This window comes from Acipenser ruthenus, chromosome 4, assembly GCF_902713425.1.
Source record: "Acipenser ruthenus chromosome 4, fAciRut3.2 maternal haplotype, whole genome shotgun sequence".
Classification (NCBI taxonomy): domain Eukaryota; kingdom Metazoa; phylum Chordata; class Actinopteri; order Acipenseriformes; family Acipenseridae; genus Acipenser; species Acipenser ruthenus.
In genome coordinates, this window is record NC_081192.1 from 15464652 (window position 1) to 15491095 (window position 26444).

The 26444-nt window shown below is 35.5% G+C and overlaps 1 protein-coding gene across 5 annotated transcripts in view; it reads left to right on the forward strand.

Annotated features, from left to right (window-relative positions):
* Positions 1–485: 485 nt before the first annotated feature.
* LOC117399618 (DNA endonuclease RBBP8-like) overlaps positions 486–26444 on the forward strand; it is a 35979-nt gene continuing 10020 nt past the window's right edge. For 2 of the 5 annotated variants that reach the window (XM_059022066.1, XM_059022070.1), the window contains exons 1-11: positions 487–588; positions 12121–12310; positions 14415–14457; positions 16049–16144; positions 16723–16835; positions 21665–21740; positions 21833–22011; positions 23780–23878; positions 24105–24202; positions 24580–24704; positions 25342–26035. In XM_059022066.1, coding sequence (XP_058878049.1) covers positions 12190–12310; positions 14415–14457; positions 16049–16144; positions 16723–16835; positions 21665–21740; positions 21833–22011; positions 23780–23878; positions 24105–24202; positions 24580–24704; positions 25342–26035 — 1644 coding nt within the window. In that variant the 5' untranslated portion in view covers positions 487–588; positions 12121–12189. Of the gene's footprint in view, positions 589–1735; positions 1863–2540; positions 2576–7982; positions 8121–12120; positions 12311–14414; positions 14458–16048; positions 16145–16722; positions 16836–21664; positions 21741–21832; positions 22012–23779; positions 23879–24104; positions 24203–24579; positions 24705–25341; positions 26036–26444 lie in introns of those variants that run through there. The other 3 variants (XM_059022068.1, XM_059022069.1, XM_033998910.3) reach the window with 3 other exon arrangements.

Below are 26444 nucleotides of genomic sequence, written 5' to 3' on the forward strand. Positions count from 1 at the left end.
GAGCCAAATGTGTGATGCTGGAGCTAGTGCAGAATAAGTGCAGAAATACCCCAAACTAAGACATTGAACATGGTCATAAATAAAACCTAGATAAAACAATATAGGCAAAAAGAACAATTACTACTCAATAAAAAAACTGGCCATATTACCCAGAAAACTAAACTTACCGTGCAGACTGGAAACATAATACATTCACTTTTTCATGATTCCACAAAAGCTCTTGAAAATATATTGTTTTTACAGGTCATCTGGCCACATTTTATATATAATATTGCCTAATATGTGTAAAATGCTGTTATAGAAAATATTTCTGAATGTTCCTCAATAAATAATAACATAGCAGGACGAATAAAATGCAGTTTGTACATTTACACACAGACACAACACAGAAAATGATCCCTGTTGATGGCGAAATACAGTTTACAATTAATATACGACATCAAAACACAAATACTGTACAGAAGAATACTGTAATTTAAATTGGGCACTGTCTTTTTAAGCTGATTTGGAGAAGGACGTTGTCCTGGACTTTCCCAGAATGCACCAGAGCGCGCTGAGTTCCAAATAAAAGATGATTGTCAACAATAGGTAAGTTACAGCTAAACATTACTTAATTAAACATTTGTATGTTTTTACCGTTTTGCTTCTGGAAAAGTGTTATTACAAAGTTAAGTTACATGTTACAGCAAGCAAGGTTATTTGTTTGGTTAGTAAGGAATTTTGTGAACCAAGCAAGCTTTAAAAATAATATATTGTTTTTAGTTACAGTATATTGTGAAAATAAATAAATAAATAAAATACACAAACGTGCCCTTATGCACAAAACGAATTCCTATATAACTACCCAGTTCTCTTTCTCTAAACGTAAGGCCAATATTATTGTAAGAGAGCAACATTTCTGTCTTTTAGCTCTAATCTTAACTACGACTAGTCGTAGTCTTTTGGGGTTTCTTATATTGTCACTACAGAAAGGTAGACGAAATTCTAGTAACTTACGCAATACCAAAAAGTCTGCTTTCTCCCGGTTGTAGTCACTATTAGGTTATTCAAATAAATTAATGACTACATTTAGACAGAGTCAACAGTAGTGACCCTATCCCCAGACAACCAACTACTCACATTATTTTACCTGAACAGTGGTTTTGTAAGCATGACTGGGTCCACACATACTGTAATGATTTATCGCAGGGACTCCCTGCTATTACTGACTAACGTTTTATATATCAGTTTAGTCCGAGCTTCACTTTATCATTTTTAAATGCAAATAATAGCGGTTAAATTGTGGTATTACGCTGTGATTGTTCCTTGACATGGTTGTGACCAGCGGTGATGAACGCATTATTAGTACTCGTCTGAAATACTTGGATTACAATTACAGTATAAACCTCACAGAGCGTGTAAAGACGTTCTCCAGTGCGACTTTATAGCAACTATATTAAGAGCAGTCGTTATTTGGGACATTAATGTTGACTTAAGTGCCTCTGCCTGCATACAGTAACATGCATTACTGTCTGCTCTGGGTGATGTAGCTTGCTCACTACCCGGATTTCGATTCTTCGATTAATGCTCATATAATTCACCATACTATCCTGCCATCATCTGATCACATCAATCAGCAGTCACTTCTAACAACACAAAGAGAGCAGTAGCTGTTTTCTTGGAACATTTGCCATTTCTTACAGATGCGTGACACATTGGTCTTGTATGCCAGAGCTGGCTATGGAGGCTGTGTGGTCCAGTGGTTAAAGAAAAGGGCTTGTAACCAGGAGGTCCCCGGTTCAAATCCCACCTCAGCCACTGACTCATTGTGTGACCCTGAACAAGTCACTTAACCTCCTTGTGCTCTGTCTTTCGGGTGAGACGTAAGTGACTGCAGCTGATGCATAGTTCACACACCCTAGTCTCTGTAAGTGGCCTTGTTTACAGGCATCTGCTAAATAAACAAATAATATGGAAACACAGTGGCAAGCCTTTCTTATTAAAATTTAGCCTCCCGTATTAGTAACAGTAATGATGCTCTACAACTGTAATGGATTTAAACTTGCCAAAGCAGGGCACTTTGTAAAGTTTAGAATTGCATAATTCAAATGTGACAATAGCCAAGTTATTTTATATTTTTGCCATTGGTGTTATTTGTATACTGCTGTTCCTGATTTTCTCATCATTGTGCCTGTACAATATGTAACCAGTAGATGGTGCTCAACTTACTCACTTTAAATATATGTTGATTTGAGCACTGTCCGTTTTATTTGGATATAATTTAATTCTGTAAACCCCTTATTTATTGTTATGCCAATAATTGTAGCTATGTATATACTATGTAGTACAACAAGTTTACTGTTTGTCATTAATTGCTAAAATAGTCTATATGGTGTCTAATTTTGAGCTGCTTCACTGAAAAAAAAGCCACAGATATGACAACCTTTGCATGGTAATGTTGTAACTTCCTTAAAAATGAGTTGGTTGTATATATTTGTATACACATCATCCACTGCAAATTTTTGAAGAACATTAACACAATTCTTGTACGCTCTTTTCAGACTTAATTTTTTTCTAAATACCACCAATGTTTGAGGTAAGAGTTATTTTGTTTCTGTTTAAAAACAATGTAGCTGAGAGTATCCTATTTAAACTAAGGTGTCATTTGAATCCTCCACTATTTAAATTAGTTGAATAAACCTCCTTTTCTTATGTCTTAAATAATTGTGTTTTTTTTTTAGACAATGTAAAAAGGGAGTTTATTTGAGATTTATCTTTTTAGTTAAACTCTCAAATTTGAGCCAAGAAGGTCTTGAAAACTCTTTGTTTAGTATACATTTGCGCTTGTGCTATGGAATGTGCTGTACTGGTATAAGCATGTTACTGATGATACCTAAAGATCACGTACAATACAATTACTTCAAGCCTTCACTTGTTTGCGAAAGTCATCATTTTAATCACCCGTGTGTAATATGAGTGTCTTGCACTTTTTTTTTCTAAACTGATAGGAAACCATTTTATTAAGTAAACTGTACAGGAACTATATTTGTTCACAGTATTACCAGTGCTCACACAGGTAAATACAGTAGTGGTTCAAATGACATACTAAGTTCTAGCAAGTGTAATTTCAAGAAGACAGTCACAATACAAAATAAAAACAAATCAATGATTTGCTCAGTATTCCTCCTAAAAACGTGGGTTGATGTTGATAACAGTAAACATCTGTTGTGTACAGACGGGTGCTTTATTAAAACATGTTTAGGTTTCACTACTTAATGTGATAACGAACAAGTACTATCTAAAAACAATAAAAAAAAAACGAAGGAGTTGGATGGAAAACTTGCAGTGTCTATTTTCAAATGTCGTGATGGGTGTCTGTTACATGTTGCAATACAATCTGAATACTGTTAATAATGTGCAAGAAACTGGTAAATGTCAAACAGCATGTCTGTAGGTCACTTAGGTCCTAAGATATTCTGTTTTCTAAATGTGGATCAACTTTCATTAGGGCTTATTTCATATTTTTTTTTTCTTTTTGACCAATTCTTTAGCATTACTGAGTACCCCCCAAAAATGTAAAGTTCTACAGTACGACTTTTATAGCAACTGAATTAAGATCGTTGTACGCTGTGACATTACTGTTTGCTCTGGATGATGTAGCTTGCTCACTACCTGGATTTCGATTCTTCAGTGAATACTCATATAATTGACCATACTGACCTGCCATCATCTGATCACATCAATCAGCAATCACTTCTAACCACACAAAGAGAGCAGTAGCTGTTTTCTTGGAACCTTTGCCATTTCTTACAGATGTGTGACACATTGGTCTTTGATTTCCCAGTGGCAGCTGCTGTCTGGCATACAGATTTGCAGACTAGTTGGGCACCTACTCTACAATCCTGCCTGTTCTTACACATTATTGAATCTACCCATTTATAACACTGTAAAAAAAACAGCAAATTGCTCTTGGGCTTATACAGTCACTCACATGACATTTTGCATTGTTTCCTACTGCGTGTTAAACATTACTTCATGATGTGCCTACTTCTCTGGTAGTTCCCAATAGCTGATAACATGTATCTTGGTAACAGAGGTATAGAATTAGTACCACAGCTGGTTGTAAGATGCTGTGTTTTAACTTCAACATTTTTAGGTGTTCCACCCAGTATACAAACATGACAACCGCAGTACTGTAAAGGGTACAAGGTTCTCCAGCAAAAAACACGTTAACACTTGTTATCTCCTGGGCGTATATCACAAGAAACAAGCGGCAGGGAGTGCTGACCCTGAAAATGATGGCCTAATTAAACAATCTTGGGAATAGCTTGCACCCACCAGCTGCCTAGTTTGGATATGAACTGAAGGCACCAATTGTTTTAATTAGACCATTGTGTCAAAGAAACCTTGTTGATCCAGTTCTGCTTTGTACAGTTTTATTAGTTATGATAATGATACAGTTCAATGAAATAATGCACAGTAAAGGACAAGCCAAGTTACCTGCCACCTTGTGTCTTACTTCCACTCAGCACTAAAATTTAAAAATAACACAACTGGTAAACTGATGTGGCACTTGGGCTGTCCTGAAGAAATACATATTAAAAATAAGTATTATTTTTGCTCTTTTTTTTAAAAATAATAAATGCAATTATTATGATGTGTAGCACAGCAGGGAGGGAGTTAAAATCCTCCGTACCAAACATTAATTGTTTTGGCAGTTGGCAAATTATTGTAAATTAGCGCCAGCTGCCTATACTTGTTTCTGGGGGAATACAAATCCCACAGAGCATTCATTCGAGGCTGTTGAGTAGAAGGAAGCAGAAGAGGTGTAGTCTGTTTCCAAGCAGTCACGATTGTGAGTGCTGTGGGTATTCTTAAAAACGGTGTGTTTTTTGTTTTATGCCAGTTAAACGACTTAGCCGTCCTGTGATCTAGTCGGGGACCTGCTCTGAAGGAGCTAGGTCTTTATTTTTGGTTTTCTTTATTTTGTATTATTAAACATGCGCGTAAGCACTTAAACCTCAATTTCTGTGTCGGGTCAGTCTTTTAAAGGGGGCAAACGAACAACTGTGAGTGTGGCCGTGTTACAGATGTTATTTAAAATTGCATCTGTAAGGTTAAATGGTTATTATTATTTGTGGTTTGGCTTACCTCTTAATGGAGTTGTGTTCACCTGCTGTAGGTAATAGTTGGGTGGTTAGTTTACAAAAAAGGTTAATTTCCACCTGTGACAGGTTAGCGTCACGGCCCGGATGTTATTTATTAGGGAGAGAGACTCGGACATGGAAAGCTGCAAGTTAGCGCTAATGTTCACTTTTATTAACAAAGATGGTACAAAACTCTAAACAAAACACATTAATAAAACAAACGGCATAAGGGCCAAAACAAAAGGGTCTACAAAAACTAACAAACATAGGACGGAACAGCACAAGATGGACAACAGCACATTGTTACATCTCGCCATTGGTTCCTTTTAATGTTTGATATGAACAAAAAAGCATGCTTCTACGGCAATATAACAGAAACGATCAGAACAACTAACCTGCATAAAAAAAAAATATATATTTCTTTGGGTAATTCCAAACATGTTCCTGTGGTACAGTTCACATGCTTGCCAATGGGAGCCATGTGCAAACATGACAGTAAACTTAAAACTTTACTGTCATGTTTGAACAGTCTAGGGAAGCAGAAGCTTCAAATTCAAAACACAATGAAATTTGAACTGTGAAAGCTGAGCTTGAATTAGGGCCTCCAGTAGAGGTGGGAATGTCAGATTCTGCTTTCCTAAAGACCATTTGTGTGCTTGTGATAGCCCATTCTGTACATTATGATGTGGTTCTTCAGTGCATTGCAAACCAGGACCTAGTTCCAAATACTGTAGATCCTTAATTACTTCATTGAAGACCTAGGTTCAATAAATTAAACTGTTAATGGATTAGCTGGAACAAGCATCTAGACTGGTCAATATCATTTATACTGAATTAAAAAAAAGGTCACATTTCTGAACATCTTATTAAGCTGTAGAATAATGTTTGTATTATCTACTGTACGTGGTATGTTCTAGTTTATATTCTGTTGCTCCACTGACAAGTCTGTTCATGAATGTATTTTTTTGCGGTTTTAAAACACTTGAATTTTAAGGAGGCACTCTACTCTTTTGCCAGTTTGGCAAATTACAGTATTGTTTTACCTTTGACTAACTACTGTCCAGTCGGAAGTTGTGAGTAGCAACAGTAGGGTGCTTTAGAATGTTAAGATTACAATTTTCTAGTAAATAGCCCTATTAACAAAACTTGAATGTTTTATGGTTTTGTTAAGGCCTGTTTTTGATTGGTTGAAATCAACCACTTAGCCATTTCAACTGTTTTAGAGGATAATATGTTTATTCTTACTCTTGAAAGCCCTATTTTATTATAGAGAATGCTTATAAACAAAAAGAAAATCCTTAAAGTTTTGAATTGGATCCATGTTTCTGGCTGTTTAGAAATAATGGTGTAAGAAGTTTGAATAAACTTCTGAAATTATTGCAGTCGGTTTAATATTTTCATAATAAACCTACTTTACCCGTTTCCTTCGTTTTTAACATCTCCAGAATATTTTTTTCCCCGTTTCTTGTATGGTTTTTGTGTTTTGAATATTGGTGACTTTGTTACCCTACAGTGTAATGACTGCTAGTAACATAGCGTATTTCCTTTTTTTTGTTTAATTGTGTGCTTGCTTAAATCCAAAATAATGAAATTATATTAATAAAGTCTTTACTTTGCTACACAATAGCAGCCCTTATGGATTAAAGGCTACTGTTTAGTAATCGGATGACTTATTTGGCAAGTTTCTTGTTGATGGCAGAAGGTATGTAGTACCACTAACCCCCAAATAATGTGTATTCTTCTACTAGCATCAATAAGCTGTTTGAATCATTTTGTAAGTTTAAGGTTGGATTAGACCATGATGGTGGAAGATCCTTGCCTTGTGCAACCATGCTGCTGTTTAGGTGCTGAGATTTGGAAAAGAGAAAACACACCCTAATTCAAGTTTAGGCAGAGCAGTTGTGTGTTTTAAAACATGTGCAACTGTAGCTGGGTGCAGGCAATGCAAGGAACTAAAGCCAAAAGCTGTACAGAAAATTATATTTCATAGGCCCAATCAGTATTATTTCTAAGCATAATCTATAACACATCCCTAAATGTAAGTGTTACCTGCTAATCTCAATAAAAAACCGATCCCTAAGCTAAAAGTGTTATCAAAATGTGTAGGAGCTAGACTGATTGCAGCTCTTAAATCCAGAAGGAAAAGGAGAGGGTGGATGCAAGTTAATGGTAAGACTCTGGTATACCAGGAGTACTTGGAGGTTAGATATGATTCTGAGAGCCCTATTAAAGCCATGGGTATGTGTTAAACTTGAGTCTTAAAAATTCACCATGATTTGATGACTGAGACAGAACAATATACAAAGTGAAACTAATCAACAAAAACAAGAAGAATACATTAAGATAACTACTATTTCAAGCCCCTAACCAATTAAGATCCACACACAGAGCACATAGGAAGGACTATTGCAGAAAATATAAAAACCCAACAGTGTGTAATTAGTAATGTTCAGCTCTCTCAAAACCATCTAGGCGCTGTTAAAATCTCTCCGTAAATTTTAACGAGCTGTTTACATTATCACTTTGAGCTGAAGCTTCATATATTGTTCTTGCTTTTCTAGCTGGAGGCTACAACATTTTATCCCCAGCCCTTCGCCTGAGAGTAGAGTCGTGAATCACACTGCGTTATAAGGCTTATATCTGCTTGGCAGCAACATGTTGTGGCTGCCTTTGAAGCAGACTGGTCAGACTGGTGTCTGTTTGATCGGAGAACCGGTTTGTCTAGCCTCTTATGCCAATTAATTCAGGTATAATTCCGGGTCCCAGGGAATGTACAAACCTGCCCAGCCAGTTAGATGAAAGGCATATTAGGTTATCTGTTGTACATTATATATACTCTAGCTAGAGAGCAGAGCTGCCTAGTCAAGCAGTTGTTCTCTTCCAGCTCACTGTCTCTATGTGCTATGGTCCAGGGGATGGTCTCGTTTAATAGACGCTGCAAATTTGTATATTAAGGGAACATCTGTAATCAAGAGCTTCTAATATAATATGGTGGTGAGTGCTATTGGCTATTTTTTTAAAGTAATTAATTGTTTCTGGGTCTCTATAAGCTACAATATCTGATTTGTATTTATTTCTTATAAAAGTTTTAATTGTATTTCCATGTTTATGTATATGTTTTAAATTAAATTTACTTGATAAAAATGATATAATCCCTGTTATTAAAAAAATAGTAATATTTAAAAATAATATTAACAGTAAGTCTTTTGTGTTCTATTTGTTCAAATATAACATGCATAATTAAAACATGTTAAAACTAAAACAAATTTTTTTAAAAAAGGGGGAAAAATGGATTGTGAAATCTGGTACCTGATTAACCAATGTTAGCCCAGTGATATCAGCAGCAGCAAAGAAAGGAATGAAGGCATGCTTCATCATGTCTAATTTCTTTAAAGCATGTATATGCACTCAATGACATTCTTACTGCTAATGCAAACCGGTTTTGCCTTAAAAGCCAGGGATCTAAATATTGCACCCTGAACATGAGTAGTAGTAGGGAATAACTTGACCAACCGTCCCACTGTATTATATGACCAAACAGGTAAACCATATCATCTGACTTCCTGACAGATTTTTAATGTTGTCATGGACTTCAGTTGGGTCCTTCACAATAGATAACGGGTTTATTTGGTGTCTACAATCAATATAATCTGTAGTTTAACACCCACACTATCTGTTTTAAATGTAATATATTAAATAAAACAAACAATAGCAATAACTTGCTAAAATAATAAAAGATTTGGTGCCCCCCCCCCCCCCGTTGGAATTTTGCAATGTAGCATCTAAATTGTACAAATTACAGGATGCGTGTGTATATAAATATGTGTGAAACCATTGCTAATCCCCTTTTTAGTGTCCCAGGGCTGTTTTTTTATTCCTAAAGGTAATGGGCTGTGATAATGGATCCTATGACGTTCAGCAAGCAACCCAACAATAGTTTGTCTTTTGCATGTATAGGCTAATTATAAATTATTTATCAGATAATAAATGTTAGTGTACTGTTTTCATTTGCAGCCGTGTAGCCTAATCTTTTACCACAGTCTATATTTGGTCTTTATTTAAGTCTTTCAACAGATAAAAAAGTGCATTTAAAGGTTTCCCTATTTAAGTACATTAGGTAACAGAATGCAGACTTGAACATTTACAACTGGTGAAGAATTCAGCATTTTTAATATTTTGTATTTGGAGCTAGCCTAAGTATGGCTATGCTTGTGGTGGTGTTTGTATTGAAAAGAACATTCTAAGGCCACTTGGGTTTGTTATCTTGCAGATGCCTTAGGCAGGCTGGCTATATTTCTTCACCAATTGTATTGTTTTAGCTGTATGTAAGAATATGGCAATGGTATGTTGTCAGGAAAAATGTGTTTGTACAGTATTTCTTTGTCCAGTATGGTCAATATATTCTGCTTTGACAATCACAAACCTTAGTGCTTTCATATATTTTCATATTACATTATTGTGTATTGTAAATAAGGCTTTCTTGGTGCTGTAATAGGGCAATGGGATTAAATATGTTTTAGGGTAACTATGGAATCTGTCCATGTGATGCCTTTATGCCTCTTTTCCACTGTACAGTGAGCCGTGCTGGGACAGTACCGAGTCCTCACGGTGCGGTTAAGGAGAGCCTGGGTTGTTTTTCCACTGCAGAGCCGAGCCGTGCTACTGACATCACACACAACGAAAGACAGTTGTTAGTAATTATTAATAATTAACTCAGTTTGCCAAAAGATGAGCAAACAAATGGAGTTCAAAAATTAATAGTCCAATGGTACAGCTGTAATTATTTTAGAGGTGGCTGTCGGGGCATCCAGTATATTACAACATAACACAATTCTTAATGCAGCTGGACCTGGAAGAGAATAAGGAAAGTCTGTCCGGACTTTATTTTTAGAGGAAGTGTAACAATTGCAGACTTAGGCTTTCTTTCCATTTGTAGAATATATCCATTGGTACATTAAATTCACATTTTACCCCTCACCCCAGTAATGTGATTTATTGTGATGTTATGAGTCTCTTTTACCTTCTGTTATGATATAACATGTTGGGTCATAGTAACACATGAATGCACTCAAACAGAATTGTCCAATACATTTGTTAAAAGTCCACAATAGCTGTTTAAATTTTATATTCACTAGTGCTTTGGTGCTCTACAGGACAAGTTTCCTTTATATGTGCAGAAGTTTCTAATGTTTAGATGTACTCCTATTCCAAGTATCTGTCTTCAAGAATATTTATCAACGTTGATTGAAAGGACTTTCATTGTATTCAAATCTTAAACCAGAACAACATTTCCTTTATATATATATATATATATATATATATATATATATATATGTGTGTGTGTGTGTGTGTGTGTGTGTATATATATATATATATATATATATATATATATATATATATATATATATATATATATATATATATATTGGTGCTGGGATGAAACACAGGATTTTCACTCAATTTAAATATTCGTTTGTTTTTCAAAAAGTAATAAAAGCCATTATATTGCGGCATAGCAGCAGGGGCAGGGGGAGTGGCCGTGTGTGTGTGTGCGCCTTTATTTTACAGCAAGACCTTACAATGTGTAACATGTTAAAATAGAAAAATATCCTAGCAGTAAAGAATAAGTTGTGTAGGACTTACTTTACCCCAGTGAATTAACTACAAAACAAAGGATGACAAATAGTAGTTCAAGTTAAACGCTGTTTTGTTATTCACAAAATAAAAAGTCCATAACGTTGACACAGCATTTTTTTTTTCATTCCTTGCCATTGCCATTTCTTCACAGTAAACATGTTTTCATAAAGTAATAACATGAGGTTTACTTGTGCCTTTTTGTAGCTGAACAAGCAAACAAAAACTGAAATTTAACTTTTAAATTTCAAATAAAACAAACGTGGAAATGGCATTTTAAAGTGAAGGGGAACAAAACTCACCGCTTTGGTTCTCGTTTATTACATTCTACATAACAGAAAGTCGCAACAAAAAATATATAATATATTAGTGCTGGAACAAAGATCCGAATGTTCAAACAAATATTTTTTTGACATGTATTTGGATACAAAAATCAGTAAACCTCATGTCAGTACTTTGTCAGTGGCCACTGTTTACTGTGAAGAATTTTGGGAATAAACAAAACAGCGTTTAACTTGAACTGCTATTTGGCATCCTTTGTTTTGTAGTTAATTCACTGGGGTAAAAGTAAGTCCTACACAACTTATTCTTTACGGCCACACACCCCTGCCCCTGCTGCTATGCTGTCGCTGCCTGCGTTCTGAGCAATATAATGGCTTTTATTACTTTTTGAAAAATGAACGAATATCCGAATGAATATTTAAATTATGAGCGAATATCCGAACATGAAAGTCCCGTGTTCATCCCAGCAATACAATATATACAATCTATATAAAATAAATATAGATCAACAAAACATTTTTAGGAAGTTGGGTACTGTTTAAGTGAGGCATTTCAGAATTACGTGCCTGCCTTTTTTCTGTCCCATGAGATTCTGACTCGCTCAAAGCAGCACAAAGCATTTTTGTCCCAGATGACTTTCCATAGAGATCACGATGTTTACGCGTGCATAATCTGGTTTGTTTACTTTTTGCTGTCTAAAACTTTTAATAGAGGCTCGAGAGCTGCTGTGTTGATCTTTGTGGGTTTTTTTATATATGTAGTCATCTCGCATATCACACAGAGCTCTTTTTCATTTGCCATTTTTTGAAACTGTCGTGCAAATTCTGGTGAGACGGTAAATAAGTGCAAGGTATTTTTGTCATTTGTAGCGAAATACGGACATCTGTTTTTTTTGTTTCCGAATACATGTCAAAATATTTGTTCGAGTATTTGGATATTTTTCCCAGCACTGATATATATATATATATATATATATATATATATATATATATATATATATATATATACACCATATCTCTTATTGCTGTTTTTATTTTGTGTATACAGGAGAACATTGAAATGTGTCATTCTGTTTTAGGTTCAGCATCTTTTGTGAAACAGAAAACAACTGATGTAACAGCCAAACTGGGACGGACTGGCAGATAACATGAACAGCACCGCAGGGAGCTGTGGCAGCCCCAGCTCTGGGGTCTCAGCAGAACCTGCCAGTGACCTCTTCAGAGACCTCTGGTCAAAGCTGAAAGACTGCCATGATAACGAAGTACAAGGTACAGTGCCACGGCTATAAAATATAAGTCATGCATCGGTAAAGGGAAGAGTGTCTTGATTATTATTTTAATTTTTTTAAGTGTTTGCATTTTCCTTAATTGTAGTTGTAGGACTTCTACATGCACTTAAGTTTTTTTAAAATTTTATTTTATATATATAAATTTATACATATAATATGTATTTATTGCTTGTACAGTAGTCTAAGAGAACACCCCTTGAGAAGCAAGTGAAGTGTTCTTATAGCCAAAGTGTTCTCTAACACGGTTAGCCACCAGACACAATATGAATCAATAAATATGTATTACTTGTCATGACACATGTGCATCAACATATGAAATGAACTGAATAAGTAAAATAAAAGGCAAGTGTATGTTAATAAACTAGAATAATAAAGTAACAGACAAACTAACATTAATAAACTAACAGTGAAACTAAATAAACACAGCACCCCGACACACGTTAAAACATGCACATTATTTAACAGAATGGTGAAGCAACTCACCAGAACAGGAAACACCAAATTGCTCACCGACTTGTGTCTGATTCAGGTTTTTTTCAGGAGTTCGAACAATTTCCAACTTTTTTGTAGCAGAGAAACAGCGGCGCATTTCGCCGTTTGTTAACATGGCATTTTGTAGCAATGAGGTGCACTCATGGAAATCAAAATACAAAACAAGGCAATGATATGACGGCGGTTCTGGAAAGATTTAATAAACCAACCAGTGTGCCTGAAGACACTCGTGATGACAAGTCGCTTTTGAAAAAACTGAATAAACCATTTTTATTTAAGATTGATGATGATGAGTTATCAGTTTACAAAACAGTACTGTATACGTTGTTAACAATTCGCTACTGGTGCCAAGAAGGTATGCTTTTAAGCGAAGTTCCTTTTTGTTTTAGCCGGAGCATTTACAATGGGAAAAATCAGTTTCACCACAAGGGTGTTCCCTTAGGCAAAGTGTTCCTATACCCAACGACTACTTCACTATAATAATTACTGTCTGAATTTACTTTCAATTGGAGTTTTATAATATAATTAAAACAAAAAATAATAATGAAACCATGTTGATATTAACATCATTAAATCATTTATTTAAAAAAAAAAAGTTCTTTGTAGTTAAACAGGTTTTTTTCAGAAACCCCTCCCTGTAATTTATGAAACATTCATTAAACTTCCCTTACAGGCTGAATACTGTAGAAATATATAATTTATTCAACTGTGAGTATGAGATATAGCCTAGAACTTACATTTATACTATTATAATTAAAGAATATGAATTTTATTTTATGTTATACATTAAATAAATATTTTACGTGGTAGATTTTAAATATTGAAACTTTTTTAAATCCTTTTTTTTTCTGGCAGTGAATGGCAGATAGAGTTACAGACAGCACACAGTAGCTGGTCTTTTGGGCCCAGCCTCTTCCGTCGGTGGCTCATGTTGCTGATGTTACAATTTGAAATACTTTTGTGAACAGAGTACCTGTTCATACAGGAGTTGCATTGTTGAATAGGTTCATACCTCCACTTGGGTGTGGAGGAGGATTAAAGTGCACTTTATATGGCTTTTACATTTTTAATTGCAGCTGCCTAATTGACTTGATGAATAGCAACCAGCTTTTTTTTCCTATTCTTTTTCAGTCCAGATCTGCATGACAGGGCACAAACGTTTTCCCAAGATAAAAAGGGTGCTTTTCTACCCGAGTCAAAAGACATTTCAGCTGTCCCCTGAACCATCTTTCCCATGATCAGGCTTCTTATTCAGCCTATAGTACTTGCTGTTAAACAAGGCTCCATCAGTTTATTTATGTCCATTATTGTCATCAAAAGTTTTTGAGAACTACAATGCACTTTAAAAATGTTACTTATGAATGTTCTAAAGTTTATTTTTTATTATTGCGAATTGATTTTTTTTTTTTTAACCGAGTCATCTAGTAAAGAGTTTTATCCATAATGCTTTTATTTTCTCTTCAGAATGTCAAATATAAAAGGTGGCCATAAAAAAAGGTTGATCAAAGAGTTTGATCACAAGATCTTCAAAACTGTTTAGCTTTTTAGATTTGAACATAAACATAACTATAAACTTCTTGTATCACATTTAGGGTTGCAAGGTAAAATTGCCAAACTGAAGAAGGAGAGATGTTTGTAAGTACCTATTTTCCTAGAAAGTTAAAATATTTATACATACCCATTTTTAATACCTGTCCCTGTCAAACTTTAGCCATCTATTGTCTGTAGCTAGAGGTTCTTCAGTTAGCTAGTAACATCAAAAAATGTGCTGCTAGTGTTTAAATATTGCACCTCCTACTATGCACTGGGCTTGCCTAACCTAAGCACAAAGCTACTGGATACTCAGCTAATGCACTATTGCACTACTAATGTCATCGTAGATGTAACTTGCTGTAATCCTTACTTGTTGCATCTTAGTTCATATTGTATTTAGTTGTATCATTTGCACTTACTGTAAACTACACTGCTTTTCAATATTAATTGTATTAATGTTGTATTTTAATACTGTACTTCCCTGTAACACCTGTAAATCGCATTGGATTAAGGCATCTGCCAAATAAATATTATAATAATAATAATAATAATAATAATAAACTATATCAAAATGCATTACTAAGAAAATCAATCCGTGAGCATTTGTAATACTTATGTAATTAAATGTGCAGTGTACAAAACTGAAGATCATAATGCTACATAATGCTCGTCTGTTCAGACATCTTGCATACCATTCCAAATGGGCTTAATTACTGTTTGCAGGGGTCATTATACAAGTATTTTATAGTAGGTATAATAACCTTAAACAAAAGTCACTGTTTCCCCATTGACCCTCCTTTAATACCTGAGGTTTAATATTTCAGAGCTGATACCCAGTCTCACAATGGACTCCTTTATGTCTTGGTATAGAAGAATATTGCAGTCATTGACTGGGTCACAGGGCATTGCTGAGTTTCGGCTGTGGGCCAAAATGTCTGGCTCTCCTTACAGGAAGATTTGTTGTTTTTTGAAATGTATTGACCATAATGCTGAATGTTTTTCTCATTAAATTAATTCTCTACATTGGGTAGGCATGTAGGATTTACTGTAGAATATTACCATGATCCCTTTTTAAAATGTACTTTGGAAAATGATTATGCAAAAGCCAAACATTTTTTAAATTAAGAACAATACAAAGACAATGTGCTTATTTTAATTTAGATGATAACTTTACCATGTACAGTGGGGCAACTGATACAAATTATGTTTTTTAACATTTCTATAAGAACAGAAAATATCATTACAGGGGTAAAGAAAGAATGACAATTAAAAAAGCCAATAACACAGCAATCATCAACATACAATCTTGTAGTAGTTGAAGAACAGAAGAGAGAGAGAGAGCATGCAAGCATGCAAAAAGAAAATAGGGATCGTAACCAGCTATTCAGAATCATGATAGAAGAAAGGGATACCTGCTTCTTGAAATCCACGAACTGTATTATTTTCCCTTTAATTTGAGACTTTGAATTTGCATACAATCCCTGTTCCACTGAATACCTGCATGCAAGGAGAAACTAGAACATCATCTAAACCTTTTAAAGTATGTATATTTTTTGCACATCTCTGAAAACAGTAAATCCGTTTACAGTCTGATACTGTAGCTTCAAAAGCTGGTACAGAACATTTCAGTAGAACAAGATCAGTTGAATGTATGAGCAACAGTGTATTTATTGATTTTGTTTTATTTCTCCAGAGATGCCGAAAGACTGGAGGAGTTTTTTACGAAAAACCAGAAGCTAAGAGAACACCAGAAATCACTTCAAGACAATGTTAAAGTTTTAGAGGACAGGTATGATACGTTGAAACATTTTGCTGCTTCCTTGGTAAGGCAGCATATAGTTCACCTGTCTAGCTGGTGACCAAACTACGAGGGGAAATAAACTGAATTGTTAATTATTATCCTCAGAAAAGTATTAAGCACTCAAGTTTTAGAAATAATGGCTGCATACTTGGTCCTTATTATCCAGCGCTGGCTATAGTAGAGGTGGTCGCAGGTCTGAATATCACACTTCAAGTTTGTCCATATATCTGGGGAACCACTTGTCATGAAACTTGATATTGACTTTATTTACCATCATTGGGAATATCATATTCTTGGGATATATGAGGGTGTCTATCCGTTAGTGCATCTGAATGTCACACTTACATTTTTGCATATATCTGTAGAATCGCTTATCAAACTGGGATTAAACATTTCACTGCTAATTCTTCTTTTATACTGTTTGATATATGTCATGGTCATTAACTTTTTCATCACACTGGCAGCTCGAATTTTGAATTTACAGATGGGGGATGTATGTCACTTACATACTTGTTAGTATAGTAATTTCCTCTTAATTATTGACCCTGTTTATTTTATTTTTACAGGTTAAGGGCAGGGTTATGTGACCGATGTGTTGTAACAGAAGACCATATGAGGAAGAAGCAGGTGGAATATGAAAACATTCGACAGCAGAACCTAAAGCTCATCACTGAACTCAGTAAGTATGGTTTCATTGTACATTCAAGAAGCCTTCAATACACTACATTTTAAGAATACAGGTATCTTTCTTAGGTGATAAATTTATTTTTAGCTGGAAAATTCTTTCAAATCTTGGGTATGCCAAAAAAAAAAAAAAAAAACTTGAGTCGACTTAAGTATTTCTTGTAGCTTAAAACTACTTTTAAAACTCAGAAAGCTCCAACGGTAGACCCTGAATTAAAACATGTTGTCAAGAGCAGCACTGCTCATAGCCTACCTCCGTAACAGATGAGTGCAGAATACAGTCAGCCTTTAGAAGGATGTAGGCTGAAAATGTTAAACAGGCCACAGAATTAAATCATTATCTCTTGGCATAACTCTTAAGGAACTTGTTCTTGCTGCATTCTTACAAAAAAAATAAAAATCAATGACATCTTTGTTTCTTAACTCCTGTGTTTCACAAGGAAACCTACATAAAAAACGCTAGAAATTTGCATCTTCTTAAATAAGTTTCTGTACATCTACAAGGATTCTTAAAAATCCTGTTTTCCTGTCACTTAATTTTAGGGCTGCAACAAAGGGTACATTTTGACCTTCGAAGGTTCGGCACACATTTACCGAAGGAAGGTTCGAACCTTTGATGGTACTCATTTGCATAATTTACTGGTGACGTCACCATAGCTAGTTGTTTATATTTGATTGAAAATCCTATTTTACAGGTAATCCATATAAATGGAATAAAACATTCATATGTAGTTTAAAAATACATTATATAGAACAGTAATCATGTTTTTATAATTTAAATAAAAATATAAATACACGTTGTTTATTTACACATAATTGAGCCTGCTTGCGATATATACAGTAAGCTTGCATTGCACCAGCACCAACTGCAGCGGACAAAGCTTTATTTAACAGTCGCCGTTCCAAGCAGGTTATCAGTCACATTTAACTACTACTAAAAATATTAATAATATGAACTTACGCTTGTCAAGTGATCCCAGAGATTGGTTATGCCTCCATGATACGAGTTGCTTGCACAGTTTGCATTAAATTTTTTATTAAATTCCAAACAGCAGAGGGATTTCGAGACATTTCTTTCAATATAGATTACGCTGTACAACGCTTTGCTGTCGAGTTGGAGAATGAAATTAAAGGTTTGCTTCTGGATAACACGAGCTGGATCGGGGAGGGGCGGACGGTGCTCAGTTTTAGAAATTAAAATGATTTGTGTTAAAGTATATTTTGTATGCTTCAAACATATTCTACCATAACACTTCTCTTACACTGTCTTGTACACTAGGTATTCAGTACATATTTTACTGAAGCAGTACAATACGTACTAAAGGTCCGAGCCCACTGTTTTGGATACTACACCCTGCTCCATACACGTGCAGAGTTGCTACGTATACGATTTGGTAGCGAATTTTAATAACAACTTTTGTTTACTTAATATGCATTATACAAATCAAAAGATCGAATTTTGCATGTGATTGACATTTATTGTGTGATTTATAGTATTCACACATTGTCAAAGAGTTTCTGTTAACAGGATATAAATAATAATAATAATAATAATAATTGTAATAATAATACAGTGCGTGCACCTGTCTGACGAACCTTCAGAGGTTTAAAGCAATCGTTGAATCCCTGGCTAGCGAACGGACACAGCCCTACTTAATTTTCATGCTAATCCGACCATAACCTTTTCACTGCCAGGCTAAATAAAATGCTGCGCCTCCTGTTTTGCCATGGTAAAATCGTTCTTATAAAACCTAAGCATTTTACTTCCACATACCATTAAATTAACTTTTTGGTGCAGTGACACAATGTATATTTGTATCATCAGATTCAGAAACAGCTCTGTCTAATCCGAATTGCCAACAAATACATGTATAATTTAAACATCTTTATACAATAAAATATCAATGCCTGATATAGTTAAGAGTACAGGCTAGCTAGCTCAAGCTAAGGTAAAAAAAATCAATGTATTTAGTTACATTTTATATTGTCTCACTAATACAGAATGGCTGGATGTGACTTGTTGTTCTAGCTATACATTTTTCTAATTCTATAGGCCACAGTGGGTTAAATTCACCAAAAAAAAGAGTAAGGTTTTCATTTTTAACTAAAATAAAATGTATTTATTGTTTCAGGATATGCACAGGAAAAATACATTTAAAACAATGAAATCTGACTTGGGAGGCTGATGTTGAGACTTTTGTTTCTGATTTTAGGTAAATCAAAACCATCAATATTTGAACTACAGTATATAAAACAGTGCACATCACAGGCTCCTTTCTAGTTAAGCATCCAACAGTGTTGTACCATTTTTTTTTTTTTAAATCCTTCACCGCGGCGATTCCACACACAGCACAAGGACCTGAGGCTCAGTGGGCATCCTTTGATCCCACTGTCAGAATTCTGAGAGTTCAGATTTCATACATACTCTTTTTATTTGCTCTGCACACACTCTTAAACTCAAGGGAGATGTTTAGGAGGACAGAGATGTTATTAACTCCTAGTGGTTCATGTTCGTGCACTGGACCCGCAACATATCCAGATGACCTTCAACAATCAAGTAATTCACACAGACTCATGTATTTGAAGTTTTACGAATCAGAGTATGATCAGTACTCATTCAGTTTATTAACTGCTAAATATTGGATTGAGAAGTTACAGTCTACGTTGAATCCCAGCTGACAGACAATCCGGGCAGTCCAGTGTCTTAACAGATATTAGCATTAATACTTCAATGCAATTATATGTATTTGCAAGGCCCGCGGGCCAGCCAAGAACACATCGCCAAAAGCACCCACTGCTATATCTCAGCACATTAAACAGAATACTCTCGTAATTCTAAAACATAGTGTAAATCCCTTATAGCAATGCATTCAATACATGTGAGATAAAAAATAATTGAATAAATGCTTACCCTCCAATACAAAGAAGTGCAGCGTAAACAAAAGAACAGAACTGTCTTCAAGAAGCAGATGAAACTGAGTTTGATCATCTTAAATGTGTAAGTCTCCAGAAAATGGACCACTTTACCCTGCCAATGTGAGAAGGTATGATTGTGGTACTCCATTATGATTTACCTAGGGGTTTTATAGGATTTTCTCCTCATTGGAATACATGAGAAGCCTCAATTAAATCCAATAATTTATCTGTTTAGACAGTTCTTATTTTTTTGGCAAATAACAATTTTCAAAAAGATCCGGCCAACTTCTCAGAATTAATTGGAGTCATGTACCAATAAATTTAAGATTTTATATTTGTCCAACACTGGACCATGATCTCATCCTCTTTTTTCTCGACCCCCTCCTTTATCTGAAAAGTTAGGTGAATCAAGGTTCACAAGATCCTGGTTATAAGATAATACAAAAAATACTACTGTTATATGTGCATGCAAACACTATTTCTTATATGTGTATATATGAGAGATGTTTTTAATATGTGACATCATCTCTAATTGATTATATTTTGCTAAATTAAAAGAATGTGTTTCTCCTAGCCTCATATTGTGTTTCAGTATGTTTTTAATGAGTCAGTTTTGACTCCATATACTAATGTCTAACAAAGTATTTGACAAAAGATTGCCTCATACAATGGTCAGTTCAATTAATTTCATTAAGTTTAAGTGGTAATAATAGTCTTGTATTTACCAGGCTCTGACCTTTATCTGATTCTAAGAGTTGCCTGCACAAGCAGATTTCCACACACCCTCGTTTTATTTTTCAAGGCTAATGTCTTTGATTAATGTAAAACACCATTGTAAGCACTTTTTCAAATACATGGCCTACTATGGTTCTTTATGCTATAATTTTTGTATGTTGTTCCAAGAGATAGTTCTTATCTGTATTAGACCATTCATTCTATAAACCTTAAATTCCAAACCCATAAACTTGCAGCCTGACATTATGGACAATCAAGGGTTACCAGGATTAATTACCTTTTCTTTTGCTTTACTGAGGAGGAAGGCAAAGGAGACTCCCTGTTTATTTTATAGCTCTTACATCTTAATATGAGAGAGAGGCCACATTCCCAATGCTAGCAGAAGTTTCTATCAAAGAACTGCTTTTACACAGACTCCAGTCAACCATACTAATTCCATTGACATTGACCTCCAAAAAACCTTTTTTAAATGATAATAAAGAGAATCAACAACAAGATACATGATAGTATATTATTACAAACTAACACAAAGAATATAGCATAATACCTTTATATTCTGTAATTTGATGGATATTATAATGTCTAAAGGACTTTTTATTTAGTTGGAGAAAGAAACTGAACTAATCCTTAAATTGATTAAATTAAATGCTCGCTCCGATTTCCACAGTCCTCTGGCACTACAGTAAAGTCATGAACAAGCAATAACACTCGCCAGTTTAAATAATGTTTCTTATTAAACCAAAATACTTAAAACATATTATTAATCCTATGAAACCAAGTAGATCTTTTTAGTTTCAAATATCGTTCTGTCTAAAAAAGGGTTAATCATTTATTTTTACTAATTTGCAATACCTGGCCTTTGTGTCTAATTTCTATTTCCTTGACCATTATAACCTTCAGACAGTGTCAGTTAGTACTGAACTTCTTTCGTCTTCAACCATACGGAATCCCCAGCGAAGACCAGCTGCATTGCACAACCAGGATTCGAACCTGCGATCTCTGGTTGTATGATTCACCCTGCATGCCACGCGGCAGTGCTTTTACCAAGTGAGCCATTCAGGGACCCCTGTGCTGCCCCATTTTTAAATACTGGGTTGGAAACAAGTGTTTAATTGTGGCACATAATGTCTTTTTTCTATTTTATATTAATAATTTACTGTATTTCCTTTAAAGTGAACGAAAGAAATAACATGCAAGATGAAAACAAAAAGCTTTGCCAGCAGCTGGAGCATCTTAGTAAAATGATGGAGTAAGTAGTGACACTTTCACAGCTCCGCCCCTCATTCCTCTCTGTAATGTTTTATGTCATGAGCTAACTGGCCTTGCTTTTTGCCATCACAGGGAGAAGTCCCGTCAGGCTAGGGAGATTTTAGATCAGGAGGATGGGATTATCCCTGATTCTCCTGTTAAACAGGTCTCCCTGTCTATGGTGAGCAGACTGAGAATGAAAAAGGAGGACAAGCATGTTCGTTACTCTGAGAAATCCCTTGCCGACTCCGAGAGATCTCCAACCACCGATGGTAGACTTTGTTAAATGATTCCATGATTTGACAATGCATCAGAATTAATTATTACTTTTGTTCTGATTTCATGTGAACCATATACACTACCGGTCAAAAGTTTTAGAACACCTCCATTTTTCCAGTTTCTATTGAAATTTACGCAGTTTAATGTCTCAATGTACTCTGAAATTAAAGCATAGAACAAATAAACAATTGGAGATAAAAAAGAAATCATGGAATTGTTTTGTTTAACAAAATTTAATCTAAATTTTTGACTCATCAAAGTAGCCACCTTTTGCAGATATAACAGCCGAACACACTCGTGGCATTCTTTCTACAATGGAAATCAAATATTGTTCGGAAAGTTCTTCCCAACACTGTTGCAGAAGTTCCCACAAATGTGTTGCACTTGTAGGTTGCTTTGCTTTCACCCTTCTGTCCAGTTCATCCCAAACCAGCTCGATGGGGTTTAAGTCTGGAGACTATGCTGGCCATTCCATGATTTGAAGCCTACCGTCATGTTATTTTCTTCTAAGGTAGTTCTGACATAGCCTGGAGGTATGTTTTGGGTCATTATCTTGCTGTAGGATGAACCCCTGACCAACTAGGTGTATACCAGAGGGTATTGCATGGCGCTGCAAAATGCTGTGGTAGCAGTTTTGGTTCAGGGTGCCACTTACTCTGTGCAAGTCGCTGACTGGATCCATCAAAAGAGCCCCAGACCATCACGCTTCCTCCGCCATGTTTAACAGTTGGTGTCACACACCGAGGAACCATCCTTTCGCCTACTCGACGGCATCCAAAAACCCTGCATGATGAACCGAAGATTTCAAATTTTGATTCATCGGTCCAGAAGACCTTCTTCCAGTCTTCAGTAGTCCACTGGCGGTGCTTCATGGCCCAGGCAAGCCTCTTTTTCTTATTTTGCCATCTTAGCAATGGCTTTCTTACTGCCACTCGACCTGTCAAACCTGCAGCTCGAAGTCTTCTCTTCACAGTTGAAACTGAGACTTGCTTACTTCGACCAGTGTTAAGCTGTGTTTGAAGCTGTTGTCCTGTGAGCCGCCTATCACGGAAGCTGTTGACTCTCAGAAACTTGTCTTCTGAGTCTGTTGTGGCTTTGGGTCTGCCAGACCTCTTCCTGTCAGAGTTTCCTCCAGTTTCCAAGTGCCTTTTGGTGGTGTAGGAAACTGTACTCACTGACACCTTGGCTTTCTTTGCAATTTCTCTAAAGGAAAGACCTACACTTTTAACGGTTATAATGGTCTGTCTGTCTTCCTTTGTTAATTGCCTTTTTCTCGCCAATATGAGAGCAATATACTACTTCCTGCAGTACAATACTGTCCAAATAATGCTTAAGAGGGTGTAGTAACACAGTCTGTTCCAACACTGCTTTTATACAGACAGAGGGTTTGTAAGTAATCAAAAAAAGTTGGGACACCTGTAGGAATTGTTAGCATCAACTTTCAAGGCTTAATTTACTTCCATTGCTGCAGAACAGCTGTAAGTTGTTAACCCATTACTTGTTCCCTGAAAAAGGCCTTTTTGTATAACTCTGAAATGTACATTATTTTTCAGTTTTTGGTAACCTAGACTTTTTTTTTAACCTCTGGCAGTTTATTTCAGGTTATTCACTGGACTTGAACTGCTTAAATTTCAATAAAAACTGGAAAAATGGGGGTGTTCTAAAACTTTTGACCGGTAGTGTATATTGTAATAATATATAGATTTTTATTTATTTATTTATTTATTTATTTATTTATTTATTTATTTATTTATTTTTTAGAGCAAGGTAATATTGGTATGTTTTCATTAATCCAGCTTGGAAATGGGAAGGATATCCTGGTGCCAGAAACATGTGACCTAGAATTATCTCCAAACGCAAGTATGGATTGTTTAAATTATACACTTTAAATTAATTAAAACAAATATATACTAATAATTGGCTTTTAAATACTTGCAATATATGCAAATAATGTTATTAAAATAGAGAATGCTTTTATTGTAAGATTTATTTTTAGATAGATGTTTATCTTTCTACATTTGCCAGCTTATCTTCACAGTAGAACTCGATATTGAAAGTTAAAAATGTACTGTTTTTGCCTTTTAAGAAAATCTTGGAAGTGGATGTTTTTCTGCTGAAAAGCCTGGCTTGAATTTAGCCACTGTTGTTGCTGAAACTCTAGGACTTGGCATTCTCGAGGACACTGTAAGTGCCCTATATTTTCCGGTAACCTTCAAAGAATTTTGTTATTTTTAACTATGTTTAGTTGCCTCATTACTGCTTCAGAACTGATATAATGGGATGATTTTAGCCCACATACATGGAACATGAATGATTTGATTAAACATCATGTACTACGTTAAAACGGTGTCTGGTTTGTAAGACCCTCTCACCAGTTTAATTAGGTAGCTGTAAACTAGCCAGATACAATGCAAATTTGGCATTCCCTGCTGTTACACTGCTTTTTATACGAAAACCCTATCAACCCCTTTTACAAAGCTATACTATACAAATATAAATATTTACTACTCGTTGGTGACTGATTATAGACAAAAAAGTATTAATGTTATATTTTATTCAAGGAGTCCCAGAGTGTTCTAAACCACTTTGTCAAAGATGCAGCACAGACATTTCATGATAAGCAAGATGGTGACTCCAGAAGACATCAAGCTACTGAATCAGTGCAGCTGAAGGAAAAAAATTCTGGGTACGACAAAACATTTTTATAACCTGGATGATACATGATTACTCGTTTTCCCATGTTTATTTTGTATTCAGTTAGAACTTATTTAAGATGCAAGCTTGGCAGCTGCTCCTGCATTTTTTTTCCACATCATATAGATACATTAAACTCATTAATTGTCTGCTTCCTACCTGCATTTCCCAGAACCCACCTCTAGAGGATAGTAGGGTATCTTTCATTACCATGCTTTGTAGATTCTGGCCTCTGTGTTAGACAGTTGGAGAAGGTGCCTTTTTAATGCTTTTTGTGAAAAAAGAATGGAAAAAATACTTTACTGACCTTTTCAACCACATCTGGCATAATTAGCTAACTGAAAAAGTTAAATATATTGCTAATTAAAGAACTCAAGCATTGTTCCTGCCATCAGAAGAACATTCATTCATGTCTTTAACTTTAAGAACTATTTCCAGTTCATAATAGCATAGTATTCTCCATAGCAGGCAATACCTGCTGTTAAATGTACCTTGTCTGTAGCTGCTGTAAGTGCTGTCAATTAATTGGGCATTTCTTAAATGCTTACCTGAAATGTTTTTCTTTTTTCAAGTTAAATGTTCATGTCAGTATATTATTCAAATGCATTTCTTTTTTGCTCTCCAAACAGCACACAACATAGACACAGGCTATCACAACAAAGGACCTCTCCGGTGTTTGGAGGCCCTGTCAATGCTTTTAGAAGTCCAGCCAATTTGGACGAAAACAGATCCCCTTCTCTATTTGGGCATCTGCAAATCGCCCCCATCATGAGTCAGATCAGGTCACAGACTGAGGACATTGCTCGTATTTCTCCACGTAAAACTGGAGCAGCCAATAACCAGTCTGCACTTAATGAAGAAAAACCAAGAAAGAACAGAAATGAACTTAGTCACTATGTTAAGGTCAAAGAAACAGTATCAAACCCAGCTCAGGAGCTTGTAGAGAGCAGTGAGAGGTGTCTATCTTCAAAGCAAACTGGGAACTGCTGGGGGGAAAGGAAGAAAAGTGAAGCAGACCATGCCTCTCATAAAAAGTCCAAACTTTTGCTTAGTAGGGAAGATAATCCATCAGATAAGCCACTGGACTTGTCAGACAGACCAGTCGCCAGTCGTTCACAGGAGAGGAGAGAAGGAAAGGGCGCTGTTAAAGACAGTTTAAAGCAGTCCACACTGTTAGACATGCTAAAAGCATCAGGAAAGGCCTCCCCTCCCCCTTTCCAAGATGGGAATCTAAAACAAAAAGTTGAGCTGCCTAGTTTCCAAGTACCGGCAACCCCTCCTAGGAGCACAGTGGATATGGGGCAGCTCATTGGCAATATCGGGGTAAGTTTAATTTCTTTACTGTAACAATTAACCCTTAATTTATGGTTAGTGTCCCAGTTTTAGCAGGGTGTCTTGTTTCAGTATTTCCAGAACTCTGACACAGTAGTTACATAAACTCTGACACCTCGTTACGAAAAGGATATTGCTGCTCTAGAAAGAGTGCAAAGAAGAGCAACCAGAATTATCCTGGGTTTAAAAGACATGTCGTATGCAGACAGGCTAAAAGAATTTAATCTATTCAGTCTTGAGCAAAGAAGACTACGCAGTGATCTGATTCAAGCATTCAAAATCCTAAAAGGTATAGACAATGTCGACCCAGGGGACTTTTTTGACCTGAAAAAAGAAACAAGGACCAGGGGTCATAAATGGAGATTAGATAAATGGGCATTCAACACAGAAAATAGGAGGC